General features: G+C 38.9%; 1 protein-coding gene and 1 pseudogene across 8 annotated transcripts in view; both read left to right on the top strand.

Annotated features, from left to right (window-relative positions):
• Window positions 1-1,900: 1,900 nt before the first annotated feature.
• On the top strand, window positions 1,901-2,527 carry LOC118923457 (ferritin light chain-like; annotated as a pseudogene).
• A 2,363-nt stretch (window positions 2,528-4,890) lies between these two features.
• The window catches only part of UBR2 (ubiquitin protein ligase E3 component n-recognin 2), a 117,842-nt gene continuing 103,144 nt past the window's right edge, over window positions 4,891-19,588 (top strand). For 2 of the 8 annotated variants that reach the window (XM_036907212.2, XM_036907210.2), the window contains exons 1-2: window positions 4,908-5,316; window positions 12,364-12,623. In XM_036907212.2, coding sequence (XP_036763107.2) covers window positions 5,239-5,316; window positions 12,364-12,623 — 338 coding nt within the window. In that variant the 5' untranslated portion in view covers window positions 4,908-5,238. Of the gene's footprint in view, window positions 5,317-7,380; window positions 7,476-12,363; window positions 12,624-19,588 lie in introns of those variants that run through there. The other 6 variants (XM_036907213.2, XR_005029200.2, XR_005029199.2 and 3 more) reach the window with 6 other exon arrangements.

Here is a 19,588-nt window from a genome sequence, read left to right as displayed (position 1 = left end):
TAGTGATTCTACAGCATTTACTATGCTGATGGACAGTGATTGTAATGGGGTTTGTGGGGAGTACTTGGTGATGGGGGGAGTCTAGTAAACATAATGTTCCTCATGTAATGTTACCCAAAATTTTTTTAAAGTTCTTTTCAACTCTCTGTCTTGTTTTCATTTCTTCCTTTTTCAAATTGTTTTAGTCTCCCTTTTATAGACTTTGCTCAAATACCTGTGCACAATCACTTGTCTGCTCATACTTACAAGTGGGTCACGAAGAAGATGATTGGCAATTCTGTGTATATGGGTGTGGTGCCCTGATTCTACCATTTTTTTGGGGTCTATAATGGACTCAATTGTGTCCCTTGTTCCAAATTTTCTAAGTTGGAACACTAACCCCCAGTGTGACTGTAATTGGAAATAGGGTCCTTACAGAGGTAATTAAGGTTAAATGAAGTCATAAGAGAGGGTCCCTAATCCACTAGGACTGGTGCCCTTATAAGAGGAAGAGACAGCAGAGACCTGTTTCTCTCCACATGCACACAGAGCCAAGGAGAGAGGCTTCATCAGAACCAATCCAGCTGTCAGCTTTATCTTGGACTTCCAGACTCCAGGCTGTTATTTCACCCAGTCTTTGGCATTTTGCTGTGGCAATCAAAGCAGTCTGTAATATAGAGGCCCCATCTCTGACAGGTTTCTTTCTTGTGGGTTAGTCAGTCTTTCCAGAGAAGTCTGTCTCAAACTCCTGCCTGGGAAGTATAAGCTAGCAACTCAGAGCCAAGTGGGGGAAGGCACTGGGGTTAACCTGCTCAGTATACAGACTTTGAATTAATGCCGTGGTATTCAGTACAGCTTTCCTATCCTTAGCTGTGCTTGGCCCAAACACCCTCAGGTACAGCCTCTCAAGACAATAAACCTCTAGTCTTCTTCCAGGAGGTGGGGCAATCTAACTTCTTGCTATTACATAAGTTCAAATAATATTCTTGTTTTTAGCACCATCTTCACCCACTTTCACAGTAACATGGTTCTTCAAATTTCTAAGTCTTTTAGAGTTCTGCATATGAGTTAGCTTGATTCTGGGTTGCTCTACGGCTGGCTTAGGTTTCAGCATTCTCCAGTTGCTAAGTCAGTGACTTCTCTTCCATTTGCTTTCCACCTTCCAAAATTTTGGTGCTGTCATTCCCACTCCTAGTCTATCTTCCTTTTTTCCCCTTACTGTTGAGAGATACTCAATATGCCATGCGTAACATGAAGCTGGAGCTTAAGTTTTAATGCCTACGGAATATAAGACTTTGGGTACAAGAAACACATACTGAAACTGTGATCCCATATAAAACCAGTGTTTTCAAAGGAATGCAAGGAACATAGAAAAAGCATACACTAGGTCTCACTGACCAGTAGAGGTAAACAATGAGGAAACTTTTAACCTTGAGTCTAAGTTGGAAGAAGAACTCTCCCTTAAGAATTTATATATAGGGACAATGCCACATGATTAAATTTAAACTATTAGAACGCCTCCCCCCCACGCACCCAAGCCAAGAAACTGACATAAAAGTTGTCCTGGGTATAGGATACTCCTAGAATGCCTGGTCCTGAGTTACATGATGTTCCTAGAATGCCTGGCCTTGCAGAAGTAAATGGAAAACTACGTTGTAAGTAAATGCTCTTAACAAAGATCTCTCAAAATTCCCACAGCTTATGCTAAGTGAAGATGACCTCAAAATTCATAATTATAGGCGGTGCACCTGGCAGTCCCATGGTTCTGTCTCTTGCTTCAACAGTGCTCGGAAGGAACAGACCCAGGTAAGTCCCTTCTACCAGTCTCCAACCTCTTTCAGTTGTCACCTTTTAGTCATCCTCTGTCACTGGAGCCAACCCAAACCATGTTTTGAGCTTAGCTCCTTACTGCCTAGCAACCATGAGCTCCCAGATTCATCAGAACTAATCTACTGAAGTGGAGGCTGCCATCAACTGCCTGCCTGGTCAACCTGTATCTGCACCTCCTACACCTACCTCTCTCTGGGCTTCTATTTCCACCATGATAATGTGGCCCTGGAGAGCATGGGCCAATTCTCTGAGAGTTGGCTGAGCAGAAGCGAGAGGGTGTCACATTTCTGGAAGATGCAAAACCAGTGTTGTGGTCACACCCTCTTCCAGGTCATGCAGAAGCCCTCCCAAGATGAGTGGGGTAAACCCTGGATGCCATGGAAGCCACCATAGTCCTAGAGAAGAACTGGCCCTTTCAGATCTGCATGCTCTGGGTTGTGAACACTCAGAGCCCCATCTCTGTGACTTCATGAAGAACCACTTCCTAGATGAGGAGGTGAAACTCATCAAGAAGATGGGTGACCACTTGACCAACCTCCACAGGCTGCCTGGGCCCCAGGCTGGACTGGGTGAGTATCTCTTTGGAAGGCTCACCCTCAAGCATGACTAGGAGCCTCTGGAGTGCAGCAGCCATAGAGGGGTTCCTCTGGCATCCCCCAGATGTCAGGGTTTCTGCCTAAGCCTCTCCCTGCAGCTACAGCTTTTTAACCACCCTGGATCCCTCTCCCAAGCCACGGACCAAATGGAAACAATACAGCTTTATGCAGAAAAAAAATCATAATTACAAAGGAAACTGTCACTTAAATGTTTATTAAATGAAGATTAGCAAATGGAAACAACCTAAGTGTCCATCAGTAGATGAATGGATAAAGAAGATGTCGTACATACACACAATGGAATATTATTCAGCCATAAGAAGAAAACAAATCCTATCATTTGCAACAACATGGATGGAGGTAGAGGGTATTATGCTCAGTGAAATAAGCCAGGAGAAAGACAAGTACCAAATGATTTCACTCATCTGTGGAGTATAAGAACAAAGAAAAAGCTGAAGGAACAAAACAGCAGCAGACTCAAAGAACCCAAGAATGGACTAACAGTTACCAAAGGGAAAGGGATTGGGGAGGATGGGTGGGAAGGGAGGGATAAGAGAGAAAAAGGGTCATTATGATTAGCACATATAATGCAGTGGTGGGGACACTGGGAAGGCAGTATAACACAGAGAAGACAAGTAGTGATTCTATAGCATATTACTACGCTGTTGGACAGTGACTCTAATGCAGTATGTGGTGGGGACTTGATAATAGGGGGAGTCTAGTAAACATAATGTTGTTCATGTGATTGTACATTAATGATAGCAAAATTTTAAAAATGAGGATTAGCACACACACAAAAAGGAAGATTAGATTTTCAAGATCTTTATAAGCACAGCAATCTAATGAACACTACTGAATAAGCATATTTAAAAGTATTAAAGATATAAGACAAAGTTTTAGAGTCATAAGCAAATAACAAGACATAAAAGAAGAACAGTATTCTTTGAAAATGAATTAGATATGATCCCTAGAAATGAAAAATGAAGTCATTGAAAATAAAAACTCAGTAGATAGTTCAATATCAGATATGACACAGCTAAAGAGAGAATTTGCACACTAGAAGATATACCCAGAATGTAGCACAGTTAAAAGTATGGAAAAGTGAAAAAGAGTTTAAAAGTCATGGAGAATAGAAAAGGGAGTCAAACAAATTCCAGAAGGAGGACATAAAGAGAATTCAAGAAAGGTAATATTTGAAGAAATAATAGCTTTGAAGAGTTAGTTGACCAAATAACCTAGTCCACAAAACAAATGTCATCAAATATCAAATAATCTATATCATACAGATCATGTTCTCTGCTCACAATACAATACTTGGAGAAATCAGTAACAAAAGATAACAATGCCATACAGATTCGAAAATTTTAAAACATACTACATGGGTCAAAGAAGAAAAATTAGAAAATATTTGGAAATGAATGATAAAGGAAACATTGTATACCAAAATTTGTGGAAGGTGGTTAAAACAGTACATAATGGAAATGTATTGCATTAATAAGTCTGTGATTCTTAAAGTTGGTCGCCAGGCCAGAAGAATGACCCCAAAACTTAATAGAAATGTGTCATTCAGTCTCCACCCAAAATCTATTGAATCAGAAATTCTGAGGGTGGAGTCCGGAAATTTGTATTTTATCAAGACCTCCAGATGATTCTCATGCATGCTCAAGTTTGAGAACAGTGCCTCAGAAGTACATACTGAAAAAAAAAAGGAAAAGATTAATAGCAGACATCCAACTCAAGAATTTAGAAAAACAAAAACAAAAATTACAATCAATCCATAAGTAATAGAAGGAAGAAAATAATAATATGAAGGAGAGAAATTATTTTTAGAATCTATTTAACTGCTTTCATTCTGTTAGGGCCCTTAAAGAGGCATTATCTTTGTTTCTAGGTTGTAATGATCCCAGTTTGTCCCCAGTTTGACCGATTAGGGAGTGCATCAGTGCAAGGAAGTTGGGCAAAAGAGAAAGTAACACAGAGAACTTTTCAAGATATATCATTCTAGATATCTATGCAGATATATGCATACTTTTTTCTGGATTGAATCATAACAAAGTAATGTTCACCTTGATTACTATTCTAAAGGATGAGGGGATGATGGAAAGCAGGGTCATAAAACTATAGGAATAAGATGTAATTCTTTCCACAAGTATTGAGTGCTTACTATATGCCAGCTTTGAGAAATACTTGAGTATCTACCACGCGCCAGGCTCGGTTCTAGCATCTGGGGAATACAAAAATGAACAGACGGGGTTGGAGGAATAAAACTACAGTTCCCATAATACCTCACTTTTCTGCGTCTTCTCACGTGGGCACGTCTTTCCACTGGTTTCTTCCCATGATTCTAGTAGTGGAGCCAAGCCCCGTCCGCTTATCTACTATTTGCGCATTCTCTCCTTAGGACACGACTACAACTCCCACAATGCCCTCGCAGGGCACGCTGCAAGAACACTACCTTCTTCCTGGCTGTGCGAAGGATGACCACAGTTACCAGAATGCTCTGCTTCCTCTCTTTGGTGTTATTGACCCTTTCCCAGCGCGGGACGCGATAGAAGCGAACGAGAGTGCCGGGCCCAAGGTCCTCCGTGTCCTGCTGGGCAGGGACGATGCACTGACTTGGGCGCTGAGCCCAGGAGGGAACGCAAAAGGCTGCTGTCCCTCCTGTCAGGTTCACCTCACACTGCTGCCCGTCTTCTCCACCCGCGGCCGCCTGGACGACTCCGGACCGACCGCCTGGGGCAGAGGTGGCGGTCTTGGCCGCGTGGCTGTGGAGAGGCCGCGGCCCTCGGGGCGGCGGTAGCGGCGTCAGGGCTGGGGAGGAGGAGGAGGGAAGATGGCGTCGGAGCTGGAGCCCGAGGTGCAAGCCATCGACCGGAGTTTGCTGGATTGTTCGGCTGAGGAAACCGCAGGGGTGAGTGCCGAGACCCTGGCGGGGACCTCCGGCCCTCGCAGGCCGCGCCCCTGGGGAGGAACCGACTCCTGGAGATCTCGCAGTGACCCAGTCCTGACTTGGGGTAACCACAGAGCCAGGCTGTCCAGTCTCGTCTAATGGGTAACGACTCGGGGAGGCCACCGAGCCTGCCTCTCCCTTTTTCTTTATCCTCAAATAGCCCGCAGAGCTGCTCTATGCGCCAGCCACCTTTACATTTCATTTCTGCGCAGGAAAACCAACAGCTCTTCATTATATTATTCTTCCTTTCCCCTACACGCCTATTAAGTCCCCAACACAGTGGCCTTTGACCCTTATGCCAGCTCTTATGAACTCTGCCAGGAGGGAAAGATGCTTCCTGGTTTTGGGGTGTATACTCGCCGTGCTTTATCTCCCTGACGCCTTTTCCTGAGGTAATAGGAACATTGCCCCCTCCACCGAGAGTACCACCTTAACCGAATACCTACTGTTTCTCAGACTGCCGTAAGCACCAAAGGATGCGTGCAACATTGTTTTCCCTCTTTACCACCTTCGGTGCGTTTCTGCTTTCGTTTCATCAGTCGACAACGTTGGTGAATGTGCGGAAAGTAGGTCGCCACACGTTTACCGAGTTGAGAAGTAGTAGTGCAGGCTGGGAGATTTTAAAAAATAAAAATAAATATAAAATGAGTTTCCTAGGAGCTGGGGGTAGTTGGATGGAGAACAAACGTTATGTAACTTTGACAGAGCAGCTTTCAACAACTAGAAGCTAATAGGTTTGGTCACAGCACAGCAGGAGCAGTTATGCCCCAAACTTAAAGCTGTTCAAAGTATTGTACTGAAACTGTAAATAGCAGAGTTGTCCAGAATGATTATGAATGGACCAGAACAACTTCGGCCCCACTGCTAAGCCTTTCCAGTTTAAAAAGCGACTAGGAAGGGAGTAACCTTTGCATGCAAGTCAACAATCTGAATGTTAGGAACCAAATTTTAGTGGGACACTGTGGGGCTGTTGGTCAGTGAGGAGTTGGGTGTGAAGTGGTGAGGAAATAAATGACAGGATTAAATGTGAAAAATTTAAAGAAATACATTGTTGAATGGTGAGGTTTTGCCTTTTTTTTTTTAAACCAACTGTTTCGGTCTTTCTTCATTTACTTTTCTGTTTAATATTGCAGCAACTCCAGGATTTTCAGTCCCCATCTGCCTTTCGTTTATCAAAGAGATTTGAAAAAGAAAATGAAAGCAATATAACAAGGAAACAGTGAAGTGGTACAATGATAGCTATTCCCTATCCATGTCACCTTACCCAATATCCATATTGATATCTAATGTTAGTTGCCTCAAAGTAAGTTTTCTTTTTTGCTCCCACTGAATTTTGTCTGTTGGCCCAGTGATAGTCTATGTAATCTATTTCCCCAATTCTGAAATGCAAGTTGTCAAGTGATTAAGAGCTTAAACTTGTTGGGACTCCTAGGGAACCTTATAAAATTGGTGCTGAAGACCAGCGCTCCCAGTTCTTATGCAGTGAAAGTCTCAAGCAAATGCAGTGGGGCAAACTATGGGAAATGAAGTCAAATTTTATTGAGTTGGACCTACTTTGAGTTTGTGAAGATCACAGTCTGAGCTGTGTTTTACTTTTGCTCTGTTTATTTTTAAATAGCTTTCTGAACAGTAAGATGAAAAGAAAAATGTTTAGTCTGATGGCCAACAAAATTCGTTAACGAAGGTGCTGTAATATTATAATAGAAGATTCTTCCAGCTATACAGTCTAGCCTTGTTTTGTAAGGGGTTTATTGTCTGTATTTAGTGGAAACAGCCTAACACTTAAAAACTGTTCTTTCGGCTCAAGCTCCACACAGCCCTTTATCACAAACTAAAAGGAATTAATAAGGTTTCTCATGTTGAAAGTAACTTTAGAAGGTAAACAAGTAAAGAAAGTTATTGCAGCCATTAGACTTCTGTTACTGGTAATTTGTTGGGATCACATCCACTTAAAATTACTTAATAAGCACTAGTGTCATCTTTCCCATGCCTTTATTTACACACTGCTTTCTTATTTTATTATAGGAGGAAGGACTTTTGTGTTTCCATGTATCCTAACCAGTGTGCCTCAAAAATAAAGGCATTTAAGCTCTCTCTTCAATTAAGTTTAGGATATTAAGGTAGCCCTCTTATTTTCTCTCTCTTTTTTTTTTTGCGGTGGGGGGGAGTAGAATTGATTTTATAACAAATAGAACTTGCCCAACACTTCTCAAGTCTAGCTATTTTCATTTACCTTGGGCATGTAACCCAGGAGTGGAATTGCTCGGGTCATATGGTAATTCTGTGCTTAATGTTTTGAGGAACCACTAAACTGTTTTCTTAATTACAGCCATTCTGTTGGGTGTGAAGTGGTATCTCGTAGTTTTGATTTGTATTTCCCTAATGATTCATGATGTTATATGAACATCTTTTCATGAGCTTATTGGCTATGTGTGAATCTTCTTTGGGAGTATTGATTCAGATCCTTTGCCTACTTTTAAGTTAGATTTTTTGTCTTTTGTTATTGAATTTCTATATTACTTTGATGTGTGAGTGCTTTCACTTCTTGAACTCTTAATATGATTTAAAATTTTTCTTAATATAGTGAAAACACCATTTCCGCACTAGAAAATGTTGTTTTATAATTAACTTACCTGTTGACTGTCCTCTTTTGAAAACAAAATCAACTGTTGTTAAAGGATACCATTTTAATTTGGTATAGAATAATAGATACTGTAATGAAAGGTTAACCTCTAGGGATTCTTTCATTTTTGTGTTTATTGAACTTGCTGTCTACCCCAAGGCTTAAATTTAACATTCAAAAAAGGAAAGCTCCTCAAAATATTGTCATAACATGTTTACTTCAGTGGAATGAGTTGACAGTTTCTTTACTTCCCTTATCCAGGACTGATAGTAAGGTAGAGTTTATTACTTTGTTGTAAACATTGGAGTGACAGCTACAAGTATCTAAAATACAGATAAATTAACATGCAACCAAATTAGAAATCTCAATAATTTTTCATTTTAAAAGAAAGTTACAGTAAGCTTGTGTTAGTGAGAACTAATATGAAAAGCTGTAGATTTTATTCTTTTGAGAACTAGGCCATTATTCTGAAAGGCAATCAGATTTTTTCCTTTTCACTTTTCAAAACTTTAATTAAAAAAATCTATACTGTTGTCAGTCACAATTCAATATCAGAATTTTCATGTAAAGGTACTTTGCTTTATATGTTGAGTTTAAATTTATGAAATTAAAATGCCTGTAACAGATCCTAAATCTACTAGGTGGTTTTGAATTTTGGAGCTTATGCCTACCTTTCTTGAAAGAAGGAAGATATATTTATGTCTTGTTAATAATTTATAATAATATATAACAAATGATACTTAGAATAAAACGCTTTTTTTTCACTAATATAAAAGGTGGCTGATTTTCTTTTCTTAAGCACAAGCTGATACTGGTTTCTGAATTTGTTGTTCAAGAAGTCTATGAACAGATTTGACCTGTCAGTGTTTTTGTAATCACAAGACAACATAATTTCTTTTAGAAAACATCACCTTTTATTCTCTCCAGAGTAAAACTCTACAAAAGTGGAGTTTTAAGAGAAATGGACTGAAATATAAAAACAAAAATTGCTTTTAAAATAAAACCTTAAATGTGTCATGAATTAAAATTGCCTGAAGCAATTTTTTAATAACTTTCTAGAATCATAGACATGAATTCTTTGAATCTTAATGCTTAATTCTTCAGCCATAAACAGTAAATTGCTTGGGATAATTTGACAATTTTCATTTGTATTTTGAAGTAGAGTTTACTGACAATAGATGAAAAACTGGACATTTACCCTTAGATGTGGCCAAAAAAGTGTTCTTCAGCTCAGAGACTTAGATTCCAGTTTGCCTTTTGGTTGATAGTTCTCTGCCTCTTACTATTGACAGCTTTTTTTTTTAATGTCCTTTTTACCATTACTGAACTGTGTGTGTGTGTATGTGTGTGTATTTGTTATTTCTATTTAGAGCCACTTCTCTAAAGGAAAAGAATTCTTAAACCTGTGGGATTGTCTCCCAGGAAGTGCAGTTCTTTTCAGAGTAATTTAGTCTCTTTCCCACTTGCATAAAGCAACCACAACAAAGTTAGTAGCATTTGGAAAAGGTAGTTTCACTGTAGGGATGAGATGTTTTCACTCTTCTCAGTTACTAGTTTCCATTCAATATCTCAACTTATAAACAGGATTTTTACATTTTTAGTAAAAGTTTTCTGAAAATGTGATATTAACTAAAAAGTTAGTATATACCACCTTACAAATATTTAAAATCTCTCTGTTACTTCTGGAAGAAAGTGGATGAAGATTGTACAGGTAATGGTTAAAATGAGTACCTTACACTTTTTTGTCTCATGGTGTTAGACATCACTTTTTTAAACAAGGATATAATATGGAATTTAGATTGTAATCCATAGGTAAACTTTGGACTTATGAGTTAGCAATTCAGTTAACTGCATTTTTATAGAGGTGAGTCATTTCATGTTTTCTGATTTTAAATTTTTACTTGGTTTAAAGCCAAAATGAATTGTAATTACACAAAGCACTATGGTAGACAAATAAACATGTAGATGGAATCGGCAGGGGAAGCAGGGATAAATGACAGAATACAGGGAAAAGACTTAAGAGTAAGGAAGTAGAAAGGGAAAAGAAAGGAAGTTGTTTGAAGGATGTCTAATCTAGGCCTTATTTAGTTTGGTTTTTAGAGACTGCAGGCCTGATCTACTTTATCTCTACTTTCATTAAAGCCACACTGAATATCATTTTTGCAGTATCAATGTTGTGTGGCTGTAAGTAACGTAAAAAATATAGTCATTTAGTTAGCAGATTTTACTGAATGTCCATTGGGGCCAGGTTCTGTTTTATGTCTTGGGCATGTGGGAATGGAAATGGGGATGAGGGATGGGCTGAGAAGGCATCTTAGAGAAAGTGAAACATCTAAAGAATGAGTAGAAAATAGGAGCAATACAGGTCTGGAGGAGAAAACTGGAGCATATGTATGACACAAGGCAAGTTTTCTTGTGAAAACCATGTGAGGGACATGACTTCATCCTAAATACAAGAGGAAGCTGAATGACATGATCATAGTGGCATTTTACAGTGGTAGGGAGGTCGGAAAATGGATGGTAGAGGAGCAAGATTAGTGGGGATCACCAGTTAGGACATACTGGTGAAAGATGGATGTTGGGAAATTGGAGTAGAGTAGTGGAGGTAGTGCCTGTAGAGATGGACAGAAAGAAGTGGATGAATTCAACAGATATTTAGGAAGCCTAATAGACAGGACATGATAATTAATTGGATATTGGGGTGAAGAAGGAAGATGTTTAGGTTTTTCTGGTTTGAACTCCTTGGTAAGATGCTGATATCTAAAATAGGAAAAATAGTGGGTTTTGGGGGGCTGGGGAGTTGTGAAGTCGATTTTGGGCTTATTGAGGTGGTGTCTGAAAAGGAAAACTCTGTTTCTTCTGTTTCTTTCTACCCTCACACTAATACTTGTGACCACCAAATATGTGGGTTTTTTTCCCACACCAAGCATTTCTCTATAATTCTCTGTAGATCCCAGTTCAGTTCAATTCTGACTATACATCTGGAGTTAACATCAGATCCCATAGATTAAGGGCTCAGTCCCACAAGATGGCCTCCTTCACCTTTTACGATACCAGTCACAAACAGTGGATCCTCAGGTTACCCACAACTTCTGTCTGACTTGGCTACTAATTGGTGGTTCCCATGACCCTCTCTTTGGGTTTGATAATTGCTAGAATGGCTCACAGAACTCAGGGACACAGTTTGTATACTAGATAGCTGTTTTATTATAAAATGATATAAAACCAAGGGGAAAGAAATACATAGAGCAAGTTATGTGGGAAGGGTGCAGAGCTTCCATGCCCTTTCAGGGCATGCCAGCACTTCTCTGTTGACCAACCCAGAAGCTCTCTGAACCTTGACATAGAGGGATTTTTGTGGAGACTTCGTTATACAAGCATGATTGATTAAGTCATTGGCCATTAGTGATTAGCTCAACCTGCAGCCCTTCACCTCTCCCCAAGGTTATGGGTAGAGGCTGTAACTTCTAACCTTCTAATCACATGATTTGTTCCCCTAACAACCAGCTCCCCAGCTCCTTAGGGACTTTCCAAATGTTACCTCATTAACAGGAACTCTGGTGTGGTTAAGGGGGCTTGTTATGAATAACAAAAGACACTCTTCTCACCATTTTTCTCACTTATCACTTAGGAAATTTCATTTTTATAGGAGCTCCGTGCCAGGAATGGGGAAAAGACCAAATAGAAATTTCTTTTTATAATCACAGTATTACAATATCTGTTAGATATCCAGCTGTAGTTATCACAGGTACTTGGACATAAAGTTAGGGGACCAAGAAAAGTGACTTTTTGTTTGTTTGTTTGTTTTTAGCAAGGAGTACAAAGGGCAAAGGGCTTATAGAGAGGTTGATCAGGGAAAGAAGGTGTAGTTGTTACAACGGAGTCTCTTGTGACTGGCGTAAGAGACCAGTATATCACCTCATTAATCAGTGAGAAATATGTAGTGTGTGGCTGTTTATGTTTGCTGCATGTTCTTCCTGTTGACAAACTGACAGAATCCAAAATCACAATTTGAGTAAAGCATTCGAAAAAGAATCAGATTGGGCTCAATGGCTAGTGTCCCACATGACAATTTGTTGGGGTTATTTTCCTGTACTGTCTACAGAAGATTGCTTTAGGAGTTGTTTTGAGGAGAGGGGCTCATTTCACATTAATTTACTTTCATTTTAAGTAAATTAGAATTCTAAAATATTTGGCACTTTAGTAAGTTCTAAATGAATTTTACCCTTTTTGGAAGGCGACATACAGTGATGAGTGTTGTCAACAAACTGTAAGACTCTTTCATCATAATTTTTATACCTTCTCTTTTAAAAGAAAATAGAGTAAGTTTATTCTAATTAAGTTTATTGACGTTCTTTAAACCTGTTTTTTCTTTTTTTTTAAAGAAATGGCTGCAAGCAACTGACCTCACTAGAGAAGTATACCAGCATTTAGCCCACTATGTACCCAAAATCTACTGCAGGGGTCCCAACCCTTTTCCACAGAAAGAAGACATGCTGGCCCAGCATGTTTTGTTGGGACCGATGGAATGGTACCTTTGTGGTGAAGATCCTGCATTGGGATTTCCGAAACTGGAACAAGCAAACAAACCTTCTCATCTTTGTGGTCGTGTTTTTAAAGTAGGAGAACCTACATACTCTTGCAGGTAAAATACTGTATTTTCTTTCTAAAAAGCTCTTGTTTTTACTAAAAATTTTTTTTTCGACTTAATATTTTTGTTTTAAAATTATGAGAAATATATATATATATATATTTAAATCTACACAACAAATATATGCAATTTAATAAATGATTATAAAGCACCTATTCATGTAATTATTTTCCAGGTCAAGAAGTAGAACATCACCAGCATTCCAGAAACCCACTGTATGCTTTCTTCCCCATAGTTAACTGCTATCTTGACTCTTGTAATAATCATTTCCTTGCCTTTCTTGATAGTTTTTTATAGTGATTCTTCTTGATGTTCAAATTGTCCCATGTTTGATTGGTGGGAGCCCCCTCACACTGGCTTCTTTGTCCTTTTCACATGTCGTCATTAGTTTCTGAGCTTTCTGAGCGCTGCTCTGCTTTCTGGCACAAGATGTCCATAATTCCCTTTGTACTTACCCTGACCTATATGTAGAATCAGCCATTTCTGCAAGGAGTTTCATTTTAGTTGGGAGTGGTACTTAGAAACCATGATCTGGGTGCTATATGTTCTTATAACTACTAGGATGAGTTTACTTTTTAAAAAGATTTCTTGTGGAGAATTGAGCGTGCAAGGGTAGAAGATGGAGAGGAACGTGCCCTGTCTCCTTTAAGACTATTCCTGTTTCTCAGAACTAATCATTATTAATATTTTCTTATGTATCTCTCCAGAAATTGTCTGTGTATATGCAGGCCCATGTGTATAGCTATCTTAAACATACATATATGCAAGCATACATACAGAAGGGAATATGTTGTATATACTAGGCTAAATTTTCTCTAACAAAATCTCGACATCTGTCCATATCAGCTGATTAGCTAGATCATAATCCAACGTATGGATGTACTATTGATGGAGGCACTGTGTAACGTTTTTCGTTAAGTCTTGCCTGTAAGACTTGAGTTTGAAAAGCTTAATTTTGGTTAAGGCCTCTGGGTGCCTATGGTAGTCTTTTTTTGTCAGCATACCAATAGAGATCTTTATATATATTGACAGGCTGTTAAGAGTATTTTGTCTTTATAAAAACCTAATCTTTAGTCTGGAATGTTTCCTCAGTTTTTCTTTGATTTTCATGATCTTGACGCTTTTGAAGGCCAGTTGTTTTGTAAACATCTGTCAACTTGGGTTTGTCTGATACACTTCATGATTAGAGTCAGGTTGCATCTCTCACAGAAATATCACAGAAATCATATGTTTTCATTGTACGCTGTTAAGTAGTGTGTGACGTGACTTGTTCAAAAACTGGCAGTGTTAACTTTGATCACTTGGTTAAGGGGATGTCTGTAAAACTTCTCCACTGTAAAGTTATTTCCTGTGTAATCAGTAAGTATTTTATAGGTGGTACTTTAAGGCTATTCAGTACTTTTTTTTAATCAAATGTTCAACTTACTCATTTACTTAAATCATTGTGTATTCATGGAATCCCATTGTTCTTGTGCTCAAATTGTTCTAGATTTGACCAGTGGAAAGCCCTTCATACTGACTTCTTTGTTGTTTTTCTTGTCCCCATCATTCTTTGAGCACTTCGTTTTTCTTTTTGACATCTTGGACTTTCCCTACCCCAGCTTTGAAATCCATCATTTCTCTGAGGAGCCTGGTTCCTTTTTAGTAGAGATTAGTATTTAAAAATAAGACACTTAGTATGTTAGTTGCTATTAGTATGTCACTAATCCCAGGCCTTCTCAGTGGATCTATATTCTGTATCTATAGGTACATATTGAAAGAGACACTGAAACCAGTGCATTTACAATGATCTCTCCAGTTTCACTCCAGCACCACAGGATTGTTTCTCATTTTCTCCCTCTGCATATTTATAACTCCCTCTTCTAATGAACCTGATTCTCATTACCTTAAAAATACTGACTTGTTGGACCTGTATGTAAGCATTCTTCACTCTTCCCACTGCCACTGCCACCCAGCTCTGCACAGTTGCCCTCCGTGCCCTGTCTGGGCTCCACACCTGGTGCTGGGCCACAGTGGTTTTCCTCCAGCCCCTTGTTAAGGCATATCTATAAGTTATACCTTTTAAGATGTCCTTAATCTAAGTCATGGCCTTTCTTGTATCTCAGCTGGATGTCTGCCTTGACCAGCACTCCGAAATCTTCTAGCACTGCTTGCTAGACTCCAGGTATCTCTGTGGGACTCTCAGTTCCAAAGCAGCCACTCCTGAGTAAACTTGGAGAGTGTTGCCCTGTGTGTGTGCAGCCAGTGCTCAGTCAAGAATTCATTTATGGGTGACCCCTACATAGACTTCAGCCCCTTCTCAGTCGCTCTCATCCTACGCACATTCTACCTCTCTGATGCCCTGACCAAGGCTTCTAGCTTTTTCATCTGCCCCAAGCTCTAACCTAATCTTAGCTCAGTGGGACCTTCCTGCTCTACTTCAATTCTAGCTTGCTGTGCCACAGGTGGGAATTTACCCCCTCAATGAGACGCAGGGCTGTCATGGGGCTTGCCTCATGAATTCCCTTTCTCTTAGATATTGCAGTCTACTGCTGCCTGTTCAATGCCTGGAAATAGTTGCCTCATATATTCATCTAGTTTTATGGTTGCGTAGAGTGGGATGGCTAGTTCAGTACTAGCCGTAACTAGAAGTGGAAGTCCCAAAATTAATTTTAACAAGAGAAGTTGCTTTTGTTTGTTGAGCACCTCCTAGGGGCCAAATTTAATGCTAAATAAGTGCTTTATATATATATATATATATATCATTAGTCCTACAGACTTGAGATAATATTCCTGAGAAAAAGGTCTCAGAGTGGTTAAGTGACTTAACCTGCAGTCATAAAAATTGAAACCAGGGCTCTCTGACTCTAAAGACCATATTTTTTTCATTTTGCCTTTCTTTGATGCTCAAATATTGGTCTCTTATGAATTTTTCACACAGTAAAATGGGAGAAAAACTAGGAAAAACATACCGAGAAAAACTCGCATACTGAGATTTTCTTACACCTAAATTTGCTTAGTTCTTGAATTCTGAGAACTGTCCTTTGTTGTTAAAACATTAGTATATGAAATGAAGGCGATGAGTTACATAGTCTTTTAATGTTCTTAGAAAGAAATTAGCAGCCCTTTTTTTGGTCATTCTACTGTAATTTTTTGGTCATTCCCTGAAACTTGGGAGTCTGGGAACAATGACACAGTAGCGCTCTTGATTCCTGAGCAGAAAATGTTGTGTTGCAATACCATTTTCTTTGCCACAAAATACATGCAAAGAATATTAAATAAATTTAAGTCATATTTGGGCTTTGGTGACTCAGAATGTCTTTGGCCTGAATCCTCTTCTCCCTCATCCCCCATTTGACTAGTCTCTAAGCTACTCTTTGCAGATTGCATGTTTGACTTGTATAATAATAGTGCTTCATACATACTAGGTACTTGAGGAATATTTGTTGGGCAAATGTCTGTTACATTGTACAAAGTACAGAGGACAGTTTTACAGATATTATTTTCCTATTCTTACTTTAGTTAAATTGCTTAGGTTTTCCTATTTGTTGCACATTTCCATATTCGTCCAATGTCAATATAGTATTTATTGTAGTTATTTTGTAGAATGTTATTCATGATTATGTACAGGAAATTCTTCCCATTCTAGAGTCTACAACTTCAAATACTTTTGAACCTAGCCAGTTAATAGGGCATCTGGTATTCCAGGTACATAGTACATTACTCTCTTTTATGAACTTACTGCCATTTCATTTTATCTTTTAACCATAGATATAGTATTCAGGAGTTTTGTTAGTCCCAGGAATCCCACATGTCTGTGTAAGGATCCATCCCAGAGAAGAGGTTGAACGCAGGTTTAAATGTTTTATAGGGAGGCCTTGATTAAATTGACAAAGTCCTGGTATCTTCTGTTAGTAGAGGAAATAAGAAGAATGTTTCTTTCAACAGTGGGATATATCGTGCAGTAGGCTTCTGGGAGTTTGGAGGAGTGAAAGTGGGATAGCAGGAGGAGGACTGTGTTCATTCCCTCAGTGAAAATGGTGCACAGAAAATCTGTATGCCTGTGTTTGAAGGTTAAGTGTGCCTAAAGGATTTGTGGCTGAAACAGAGTCAGAGATGATCTCAGTAGATTTTTCCTGTATTACATGTGGTAGAGTTTGAACTTGGACATATGTCAGTCTAGAATTTCTCTGAGATATAAATTCATTTCACTAGAGTCTGGAGGTATAAGTTAATCCATTCATACCTATTTTGGATATTCTAATTATATATTTAGAGAATGTATATATTCTGAAAAGGAAGGCACCATGGGTAGGGGGAATGCCTCTTGTTGTGAGGAGAGAATTTCCACTTGTGACATCACCTAAAGAGGGTCACAAGAGTACATTTATTAAGGGCAGAGAACACAACAGCATTATCCACTGCTTTTTTTTAAAGTGATTTGAGAAAACTAATACAAAAGCAAAACATGCATTTGGTTATATCTTTCAAAAGGTACAAAAGCATATGCTATGAAAAGTACCCTCCCTACTCATCCCTTAATTTCCCTGTTAACTTATCCAGAAGTGACCACCTGTAGTATCTTGTGTATTCTTCAAGATAGTCTATGTGCATGCAAGCTTTTATACTTTTTTCAATAAATGCTGGCATATCACATAAAATACTGCATTAAATATCTTTGTATGTCTTTGTGCAAATGTAGGAGTATATACATTTATAGAAGTAGAATTCCTGGGTCAAAAGATGCGTGCATTTATTTCCTTTTAGTGACCAATAGTAAAGGAGATAATGTGCTAGTTGGAGGAGGAGAAGCAGGGTGGGGGTCAAACAACAGACACTGCTATGGGTATATGGGAAGGATTGGAAAATCTTTTAGCCAGCTCATGGGGAGAAGAGATCAGGAAGAAGAGGACAGGTTGTTGCAGCCAGGAAGAGAGGCAGATCGGTTGATTCCCTGAACTGGAAGAAAGAAAGCAGTAACTGATGACCTGCACTTGGACAGACAAATAACTTGAGGGATGAGAGAGGGAACTTAATATATGACAGGCCCACTAGGGCCCAAGTTTAGACCAGACTCTTATTTAAAGGACATTTCTAAACTTTGTTGTTACCTGAAGTTGGCCAAACTCCAGGGTAAGCGCACAGTCCTTCACATGACAGTCCAACATACAACTACAAGTTTGGGGATCCACAGAGGCACCCTCAATTCTGATCAACTGGCTACAAATTTTGGTTTCTCCATAGATTACCTCAGGTTGAATAATTCACTTGAATGACTCACAGAACTCAGGAAAATGCTATACTTACTATTTAAGTTTTATCATAGTAAAAGTATACAAATCAGAACCAGTCCAAGGGAGAGATACGTAGGGCGAGATTTCCAAATTCAAAGCTTCTGTTGTCCTTAGGAACATGTTATCCTCCTGCATGTTAGTGTATGACAATACACAGAGTATTGCCAACCATGGAGGATCACCTAGCCTCTGGTGTCCAGAGTTTTGTTGGGGTTTTATTATGGAAGTTTGATTGAATCATTGCCTGCATGACTCAAAATCCAGCCTCGCTTCCCCTCCCAGAAGGGAGACTAATATTACATGGCTGAAAAGCCCAACTCTAATAACACGGTTGGTCTTTCTGGTATGGACAGTACCTTCTCTGAGTCATCTCATTAGCATAAATTATCAGGCTAGGGGAACAACATGAGTTACAAAGGCACTCCTATCACATTGGAAATTCCAAGGATTTCTTAGAGTTAACTCCCAGGAACCCCTGGACAAAGGCCAGCCAAATTATTAGAGTTGTAGGGGAGATCCTTTGTGTAGTGCTTTCCACAATACTTGGTACAGAGTATAAATGACCTTGCTGGGATCTTGGGGATGTGTCTCATGTTAAAAGTAGATGTCCCCATGAAACCCAGTGCCCTGGTAAAATGGCATGAAATCTGTCATTTGGAAAGATAAATGTTTATTGAAATTCTGGAGGAGTTTGTAAACTAGACCCTTCAGGATAAAGGTGATAATATATCAGTAGGGTAGAGGTTTTCTTTGACCATACTCTAGAGTCTTTTACATTTAGTACTTAGGAAGGGGATTTGTGAAGGGAATTTGGTTAGATTTTCTGTAGAGTTCTTCATAGTTTCTAAAATGGTGTAGGTCACATATTATCTTGCTGAAGCCTCTGTGATGTTTTCAGGCAGTAGGCTGATTTTTTAGTTCTGTACTAGGAAAAGTGTAGTCAAACTTAGCACTTATTCCTTCCTAAATAGAGTTGCTACTAGGAGCAGTAATCTTAGTGTTATTTTTTTATTATAACTGCATATATTTTGACACTTCATAATCCTTAAGAAAAATAAAATAGAATATGAAATTATATTTAGCATGTGGTTTAAATTTTGAGTTTAATACTTCTGTTGGATGTAGAGAAGTTAGGTTTAGTTCCATTTTTTTCTTTGTATGGTTATATTAAGAACATTGTTTTTTAACATTTAAAAACTTATTGCATGAGCGTTACAGGTAACCAGAAGTTGGGATCCGGGAGTTACAATGCTGTCAGCTGTGAATATTCTTTGCATATGTGTGTGATAAATACTTTGTGATGCTTTATTATGAACTATTAAATGGTTTTGCTCAGGTTTTATTTTTTTTTAACTCTGTTTCTGTCAGTAATGATGTATGAGGTTAGGATAAAAATGACAAACAACCCTACAATTTCAGAGATTTTAAATACCAAAAACATATTTATTAATCAGTCTGTGTGACCAGTTTAGATCAATGGGGGTGATAAAGTGGAGGGCGCTGCTCTAGGTAGGTAGTTCACAGCATGTACATAAACTCAGCATAATATTATTAGGGTTCACCACACCAAGGAAAGAATAGAGCTGGAGGGTCTTGCCCAGCAAATAAATTGCTCTCCGGCTCAGAAATAACGACTAAGCCCACATCCCTTTAGCCAGAACCGGTCAAAAGGCCAGAGCAGGGTGG

Source organism: Manis pentadactyla, chromosome 16 (assembly GCF_030020395.1).
Source record: "Manis pentadactyla isolate mManPen7 chromosome 16, mManPen7.hap1, whole genome shotgun sequence".
Lineage (NCBI taxonomy): Eukaryota > Metazoa > Chordata > Mammalia > Pholidota > Manidae > Manis > Manis pentadactyla.
Note: the sequence above shows the minus strand (reverse complement) of the source record. Positions and strands in the feature narration are given on the sequence as shown.